The 8,970-nt window shown below is 53.0% G+C and overlaps 1 protein-coding gene across 1 annotated transcript; it reads left to right on the top strand.

Moving 5' to 3' along the window:
• Positions 1-17: 17 nt before the first annotated feature.
• LOC132518461 (c-Myc-binding protein-like) lies at positions 18-786 on the top strand (the record flags this gene model as incomplete). Its single annotated transcript, XM_060146407.1, has 1 exon — positions 18-786. A coding segment is annotated over one exon (297 nt), but the record flags the coding sequence as incomplete, so codon positions are not given.
• Positions 787-8,970: the final 8,184 nt, after the last annotated feature.

Here is an 8,970-nt window from a genome sequence, read left to right as displayed (position 1 = left end):
AATAAAATAAAAAATAAAATGGAAACGCGGCTGCTGCTTTCACTACGGCTCATTACAAAGCCGCCCATCAGTTACGGAGGTACTTGGAGAAGTCGGGGGTGCTGGACACGCTGACCAAGGTATTGGTAGTCTTATATGAAGAACCAGAGAAACCTAATAGTGCTTTGGATTTTTTAAAACATTGCTTAGGAGCTGCTACCCCAGAAAATCTAGAAATAGAGCTGCTTCGCCTAGAATTGGCAGAAATGGAAGAGAAATATGAAGCAATTGTAGAAGAAAATAAAAAACTGAAAACAAAGGAGAAAGTTCAGTAAACTTATGGTGGAGAGGAAGAAAATACCCTACTACAAGCCACAACATCTTTGGGAAGATGTAGATTATTGCATATCAAGTATTTGTGCAGTGCAGTTATGAATGGGATTTAAATTTTAGTTTCCCAGTAATTTTAAAGATTTATATAAAAAGAGTTTTCATTAGGTTTGATTGTATTAAATATTAAAAATCACCGAGTGGTTTAAAAAGATAGGACGGGGACTTCCCTGGTGGCGCAGTGGATAAGAATCCTCCTGCCAATGCAGGAGACACAGGTTCGATCCCTAGTGCGGGAAGATCCCACATGCCCCGGAGCAACTAAGCCCGTGTGCCACAACTACTGAGCCCACGTGCCACAGCTCCTGAAGCCCGCACGCATCAATGAAGACCCAATGCAGCCCAAAATAAATGAAATTAAATCTTAAAATAAAGGACTTTAGGGCTTCCCTGGTGGCGCAGTGGTTGAGAGTCCGCCTGCCGATGCAGGGGACACGGGCTCGTGCCCCGGTCTGGGAAGATCCCACATGCCGCGGAGCGGCTGGGCCCGTGAGCCATGGCCGCTGAGCCTGCGCGTCCGGAGCCTGTGCTCCGCAACAGGAGAGGCCACAACAGTGAGAAGCCCGCGTACCGCAAAAAAAAAAAAAGGACTTTAATATAAACTTACTGATTCAGTAATTAAATTGAATGTAACAGTTAACTTGTTTTGTTGTTTAGTTTTTTACCCAATTTAGAAAAAATTCACCTAAACTCCAAAAATTAATTAATTAAATGGGGATGATAATAATGTTGACCTCACAGAGCTGCTGGGGGGGGGGCGGTGTCTGAGACTTAATAAATGAGTATCTTTCCCCTGACTAAAGCCTGAATGTCCTGCTCAAAATCCCCCAATAGGAGCCTGAGAATTAATTTATTCATTCCACACATTTATTAATCTCTCCCTCTGGGTGCCCCCAGGAGAACCCAATCTGGGGGAGACGGAGCTAGATGATCACTTGGAACTCTGCAAAGTTAGGACTGGGAGGCGGGGGTGGGGGTGGTGGACCAGCCCAAGGGACAGTGGGGCTGAGACCGCTAGTAACAAGAGTCTTTGTTGTCCCCCAACCCCGCCCCTCTGCCCAGGGCTCAGGCCGGGACCTGGGGTTCTTCCTTGGTTCTAACACCCAACGCCCCGCAGCAGGACCCGTGCCCCCCAGACACACCTTGAACCTGCCCGCTTCCTGTACCCTTGCCACCCGACCTCCCCTCATTCTATTTTTTAAAAAATAAATGTATCTATTTATTTATTTTTGGCTGCGTTGGGTCTTCATTGCCGCGCACCGGCTTTCTCTAGTTGGGGCGAGCCGGGGCTACTCTTCGTTGTGATGCGCGGGCTTCTCATTACGGTAGCTTCTCTTTGTTGCGGAGCATGGGCTCTAGGCATGTGGGCTTCAGTCTTTGTGGCACGCGAGCTTCAGTCGTTGTGGCACGTGGGCTCAGTAGTTGTGGCTCGCGGGCTCTAGAGCGCAGGCTCAGTAGTTGTGGCACACGGGCTTAGTTTCTCAGCAGCATGTGGGATCCCGGACCCGGGCTCAAACCTTCGTGCCCCTCACTGGCAGGCGGATTCTTAACCACTGCGCCACCAGGGAAGTCCTCCCCTCATTCTTAAACGAGTTGGCGCTGATTCCCCGCATGGCCACGAGGTGGCAGCAGCGGCACGTGTCTCCCAGGCCCAGTCCGCCCAGCCCCCCTCCCACCTCCCAGGGAGTTTCCAAAACAGACTTTTCCGGTTTTAAACGAGGGCTGGGTGGAGATTAAAACCCAGTACCACTGAATTTTGTGGCAAAAGGAGATGGGACCTCTAGGTGAGGGAGGTCTGGCAGCCAGTAGGGCCGGGAATCGAGAGGTCCAGACCCCTCCTCTTTGGGGGTCTTCTGTTTCCCCATCTATGCATCTAGATGGGGAAACAGAAGACTTGGTCCGAGTGCTCCAGCTACAGCGCTGCTTACTGTTCTGCGAATGTTCCCTCCCTTGGATTTGCCACCTCGCAGCTTTTGCTCAAGTGCCCTCTGCTAGATATGCCTTCCCTTGAGGATTAGCCCTCCTCATTCCTTAGGGCTGGACTCCAGCCTGAGGAAGAGGCCCGGACAGTGGCAGAACCAAGTGGACAGGAGGGAGGGGATGCTGGGAAAGACCAGACTGACCTGACCCCCAGGGGCCCAGAGCTACCCACCTCAAGTCCAGCATCTCCCCCACCCCCCAACACACATACACAGCAGAACCTCCAGGGAGCTAAATGCCCCCATGCTGGCCATCCCATTCTTGGGCCCACAGGTAGCACACGACCCAGTTATGTGCTCTTGGTGTTGGCAAACTCACCCCCTGGGTCCAAGGGGTAGGAGTTTGGTGTTTATTGAGCACCACCAGAAATTCTTGCTGAAATGAATGGGAAAAATGAACACCCTGCTTCCACTGGGGGAAGACTGAGCCTGCCTGGAAGAGAAGCTTGCAGGGAGGACAGGAACAGAAAGAGGTGGAGTCCTAGTTCCCGGATCCAGCCATGCCTGAAGCCCACCACTCTGGTTCTCTTTTTGTTAAAGCCACATTGAGTTCTGCTGCTGCTGCTAGAAAATTACCCACAGGAGGGTCATTTTCTGGGCCTCTACTTGTCCATCTCTAATTTTATAGAGGAAGGGGTTCAGGGCACTGGCTTGAGGGCCCTACCTCAGTGGGTTGGACAACCTTACTTAGCAGAACGCTGGTCCAGTGTTTATTGAGCGCTTGCTGTGTACTCATTATTCTGGTGCTCCTCTGAGTGTTGATCCCTCAGCTCCTCCCAGCAGCTCCAGGAATCAACTGGAGTAGACCCCCTTTCACAGCTTCATTCCCTCATTGATTCAGGAAATCAGTGTTGAGCACCTACTGTATACCAATTCCTGTCCCGAACAGGTCAGAATTGGTCCAGGCATGAGGGGTTCCTGATTGGGTAGGGAAGGCAGATGTTAATCTAATCATCACAAAGAGAGTTATAATAAACCTGGGCGAGTGACAAGTGAAAGTGTGAGGAACAGGAGTGAGGGAGGGCTTCCTGGAAGAGGTGGTGCTAGGGCCCAATGGTGAAGAGAGGCCAGAACAGCAAGAGCAAAGGCCCTGTGGCAGATGTGGTTGGTGGGGAGTAGGTGAGGGGGATGGATAGAGGTCACAGCCTCCAGGGGCTTGGGGACCTAAGAGTTTTATTCTTAAGTTGGTGGGGGGTGGGGGTGGACGTTCTGGAGCAGAAGAGTTAGAGACCTGATTTGTGAGTTGTTCAAAGATTCTTCCTGCTGCAGTTCAGCCCAGAACAGATGACTCAGCCTGTCTGGCCTCAGTGTTCCAGTCTGTAAAATGGGTAAGGTGGCTTCTCCAGAGCACTTGCCCCCACTCTCAACTTCCTTTCCTCTGAGTCTTTCTCTCTTGAGAAAGAGACTCATCCCACCATGAGTCAGGATGCATGTTTCCATCAGGGGGACAGGCTGCCTCAGTTTACCTCCCCAGATACCTGCCTCTTCTGTCTCTCCAGCAGCCTGTGGGTGGTTTGGTCACAAAGACATGTTGTCTCCGCCTCTTCCCTTGCACCAGGATGGCGCTGGGGTATCAGGAGCCTCTGGGGACAGTGGCTGCAGGAGATGACACAGAACAGGCCTGGCCTAGCTTCTTACGCATCACAGCCTGCCCTTCCCCCAACTGTGCACCTTTGCCCATTCCTCCTTTTTTTTTTTTTTAAGGCTGTGTTTGCATACCACACTATTCACCCTTTTAAAGTGAACAATTCAGTGGCATTTAGTACATTTACAATGTTGTGCAACCATCATTACTATCTATTTCCAGAACATTTCCATCATCCCAAAAGAGACCCCGGCACCATGAGCCGTCACTCCCGTTCCCCCTCCCCCAGCCCCAGGCAACCACTGATCTGCTCTCTGTCTCTACGGATCTGCCTGTCCTGGACATTTCATATAAATGGGATCACGTAACAGGTGGTTCTTTTGTAAAAGAAATTCAGCTTGATGTTCTCGATGTTTGAGGTTAATCCATGTTGTAGCGCATATCAAAACTTCATTCCTTTTTTTTAATTGCTGCACTGCACCGCTTGCGGGATCTTAGTTCCCAGACCAGGAATAGAACCCGGACCCTAGCAGTGAAAACGCTGAGTCGTAACCACTGGACCGCCAGGGAATTCCCACTCCATTCCTTTTTATGGCTGAGTAATATTCCATTGTATGGATGGACTGCATTTTGTTTATCCGTTCATCTATTGACGGACATTTGGGTTATTTCCACCTTTTGGCGATTGTGACTAGTGCTGCTATGAACATTGTGTACAGGCATGAGTGTGACCACCTGTTTTCAATTCTCTTGGTATATACTTAGAAGTAGAATTGTTTGATCACATTGTAATTCTAGGTTTAAATGATTGGTGAACTGCCGCATTGTTTTCCAAAGTGCCTGTACATTTTCCACTCCCATCAGCAGTGTGTGAGGGCTCCAATTTTCCCACATTCTCATCAACACCTGTTATTTCCCACTTTTTGGCCATCCTAGTGGGTGTGAGGTGGTATCTTATGGCGTCTTGATTTGCATTTCCCTGAGGACCAACGATGCTGAGCACCTTTTCACGTGCATACTGGCCATTTGTACACTTTCTTTGGAGAAATGTCCATTCAAGGCCTTTGCCCATTTTTCATTGGGTTATTTATCTTTTTTTTTTTTTTTTTTTTTTGTGGTACGCGGTCCTCTCACTGTTGTGGCCTCTCCCGTTGCGGAGCACAGGCTCCGGACGTGCAGGCTCAGCGGCTATGGCTCACGGGCCTAGCAGCTCCGCGGCATGTGGGATCTTCCCGGACCGGGGCACGAACCCGTGTCCCCTGCATCGGCAGGCGGACTCTCAACCACTGCGCCACCAGGGAAGCCCCCGGGGTTATTTATCTTTTATTGAGTTGTGAGAGTTCTTTACATATTCTGGATATTAATCTCTTGTCAGATATATGATTCGCAAATATTTTCTGCCATTCTGTGGGTTGTCTTTTCACTCTCTTAAATGTCCTTTGTCAAAAAAACTCTTCAATTTGGAGCTCAATTTATGTATTTTCCTTTGGTTACTTGGGTGTTAGACCTCGTAGCTAAGAATTCTCCTTGTGTTTGATGCCCCCTCTTGCAGGCCCCTCTCCCCATTCTCTCTGCCCCCCGCCAGCCTCTCCCTCTGGCGGGCCCTGACCTACACCCCCTCCCCCAACTCCCCGCCGCCCTGCACTAACTCGGGTTGGGGCATCTGTGTCCAACCCTGTCCCCGCACTGGGAGGCCTCTTGGGCAGGCACCAGGCAGCTTCCATCAATGTTTAATAACGGAGCGCTCGGAACCTTGGCACGGACGTGGGAAACCCCGCCAGGAGGCATCTGCCCCTTGGCCACACGTGGGGGCCTGCGACCAGGCAGGGCCCCGCTTTCCAGGTGGAGAAACCAAGATACGGAGGGAGCAGGAGGGAACTGCCTGGTCCCCTTGTTGGGGCGATGGCCGAGGTCGTGCCCTGGGTTCGGCCCGGAGCTGCTCCTGGCTTCTGTCCCCTGCCTGGATTGACCCTGCCCAGCGGGAACCGCCTGCGGGCAAGGCGGTTCCTGCTGAAACCGAAACACCCAGGAGGAGAAGAAAAACACTCTGCGGGCTGGGATGGGGAGGGGGGGAGAGGGAGTAGAAGCGGGCCAGGGGGGAGGGGCAGGGCGGGTTTCTCCTCTGCCACCTGGGATGCGCCTTCGGGTTGGGGGCTGGAGGAACGGAATGTCACACAGTAAGTGGACAAAAGGCTCTCACATCCTGACCGAGTCCTGCTCGGCCTCCAACTAGCTGTGGAGCCTGGGGCTCTCCAGCCTAAGTGTCCCCATCGGTGGAATGGGGGTGGTTAACCCTCCTTGGGGGTTGTGAGAGGTGAAGAGGGTGCCGGGCCCTGGAGGCACGCACCTCAGGGAGCTGTCCCTAACATCATCCTTAATAATATGCAAGTCACGGTTTGTTCAAGAGCACGCAGAGATCTGTTCCACGTAGGGGCGCCTCTGGCTGTGTTTACGTCCCCAGCTTCCCGTGATTTGCCAGGTGTGGGGGCGACCGTGTCTCCCTCACTGCCCACCTCTCTCTCTGTGTCTGTCTCTTTTTGTCTCTGTCTCTCCAGCTCTCTTGTTTCTCTCCCTTTCTCTTCGGTCTCATCTCTCCCTTTTCTCTCCACCTCACCTGTCCCTGTCTCTCCCTCTCTCTCTCTATCTCTCACCGCCTCTGTCTCTCCCTCAACCCTCCTCCAGATCTCCCAGACTAGGCCTGCGTCAGCCACCGGGGCAGCCCAGGCCTGGCCAGTGTCTTAGGCCCACATTTCCCTGATACAAGCCCAGATCCTAATCTCCCCGCAGCCGCCCCCCACTGTGGCCTCAGGGTCGGGATCTAGGCATCTTGGGGCCCTCACTTGCCACCTGGAAAACCCGCATGGCATGAGAATCCCTCTCGAAGCCTGAGAGCCTAGCAGCTCAAAACCCACAGTCTCAAGACACAAGAGTTGCCCCCCCCGCCCCATTTACTTAGATGAGGAAACTGAGGCCTGCATCATGAAAAATCCCATCCAGAGCCCCCAGCTCCAGTGCTGTCACTGGTCACCCTGGTCCCCAGCCTGTGGCCCCCCTGGCCCTACCCCATAAAAGGTCGCGATTGTTCCACCCGGACAGGCTGGGTGGCGACATCCCCACCTCCCAGAGCTGGTTTCCCAGTGGCAGGTTTGGCAGGGGGCCCAGGCCACGTCCCAGTGGCACTGGCAGCTGGAAATGGGGAACAGAGGGTGGGGTCTGAGGTGGGGCCTCAGGCCCAGGAGACTCCGGGGTCAGGAAGTCCCACAGTGTCCCCAGCCTCCCTGGCTTACATCTTTGTGTAGCGGGTGGGGCAGGGAGGGAGCCGCTTCTCAGTCCGAGGGTCCCTTCTTCAGGAAGCATCCCTCACCACCTCCCAGACTCCTGGGGATCCCCAGCTCCGAGTACCTCCCTCTGGGCCAACCTTGACCCTGTGGAACTGGGGGTATCTATGTTGGGCCCTGACCCTCCCAAACTGGGGCCTTGGACATCTTCCCACACAAGGCAGGCACATGAAGGTGGCCGGGAATGAATGAGCAAATGAGTGAACAAACACGTGATATACATGCATCCTTGAACCACAGAAACGCAGGCCATGAACACTGAAACTGGAGTTCTTAGCACACCTAGGGGGCTCCCACCCCAGCCTGCATCTGAAGCCAGGAACTGAATAATAATACATTCCAGCGTGGGAGGGACATTTGACGGTATGTGTCTGCACCCCCAGGCCACCCCAACTCAGGTAGAGTGCGGTCCCAGGACCAGGCTCTGGAGCCCTAAGTTCACATCTCGCCTCTGCCACTCATTGACCTGGACCACTTCGCCTCTCGGAACCTCAGTTTGCCCATCTGTAAAATGGGGATGGTGCCCTTGTCTCAGGCTTGTTGGGGGAAGTGAATGAATCTGTGTGAAGCAGGGTCAGGCCTATCTTCAATTGTGAGCGATGAGCCTCCTCCCTCTGACAAGGATTGAAATTATAGCGATAAAATCAAAGATGGAAGGAGGGTAGTCGTGCAGAAGGAAGCTGACGCCCTGGTGACTCCGGTGGGGGGTGGGGCACGAGGCTCCCTCCCAGGTCCTGGTTGCCTCTTGACTTCCTACTAACCCTTTCAGCCTCTCCTTTACTCAGATACCTCTGCGTCCAGAGCCTCAGTTCTCCCTCTGTGAAATAGGACCAAACAGGCATCACTGACACTCTTCATTCCCCACCCCATCCACCAGTGAAATTGTTCCCAAATCCCACCTCTCCTCGCCACCTTGTCCAGCCTTGTCATTGATCCCTGGACCAGAGCAGGCATTCCTGGCCTCCTCACTTCTGCCCTCATCCCCCATAGACTCTGTAGTGACCAGAGTCAGACTCATCTTTCCTTCCTCCAGAACCCTCTATGGCTCCCACCTCCCTCAAGGTAAAAGCCAAAGTCTTCCTCGAGGCCACAAGGCCCTGCTGGTCTTACTGCTCTCATTTCTTTTCCCCTCTTACCTGGCTCAGGCCACATAGGCCTCCTCAAATTACCTCCAACAAGTCTGTCACTTTCTTGCCTCAGCGACTTTGCACAGGCTGTGCCTCCCCCTGGAACCGTCTTCCCTGAGACACCCAAATGTTTCCCCCACCTCCTTCAGGTCTTGGCTCAAATGCCATTCTCACCCACATGCCCTTTCTTCCTCTCCTACCATCAGGAGTCTAGATTTTGTTCACAGCAGTGTCAAATCAATGTGCTCACAAATAATCACACTGATAATGAGTCATTTATCACATGCTACTGTGTGCCAGGCCCTGGGCTGGTGGCTGGGAACACAGCTGGGGACAATTGAGACATCCCTGCCCTTGAGGGAGTCATGGTCTGGAGGCAGGGAGGGAGATGGACAGTACGGATAAAGTGGGACACAGGACCAGATGTGGCAGAGGGAGGGTCTTTTCAGATTGAGAAGTCGTGGAGGGCCTCCTGGTAGAGGTGACATTGGAGCCCAGGCCTGAATGAAGGGAGGGAGAGAGTGGGAGGTGTGATGAGAAGGTTCCAGGCAGAGGTAAAGGCTCTGACCTGG

This window comes from Lagenorhynchus albirostris, chromosome 3 (assembly GCF_949774975.1).
Source record: "Lagenorhynchus albirostris chromosome 3, mLagAlb1.1, whole genome shotgun sequence".
Classification (NCBI taxonomy): domain Eukaryota; kingdom Metazoa; phylum Chordata; class Mammalia; order Artiodactyla; family Delphinidae; genus Lagenorhynchus; species Lagenorhynchus albirostris.
Note: the sequence above shows the minus strand (reverse complement) of the source record. Positions and strands in the feature narration are given on the sequence as shown.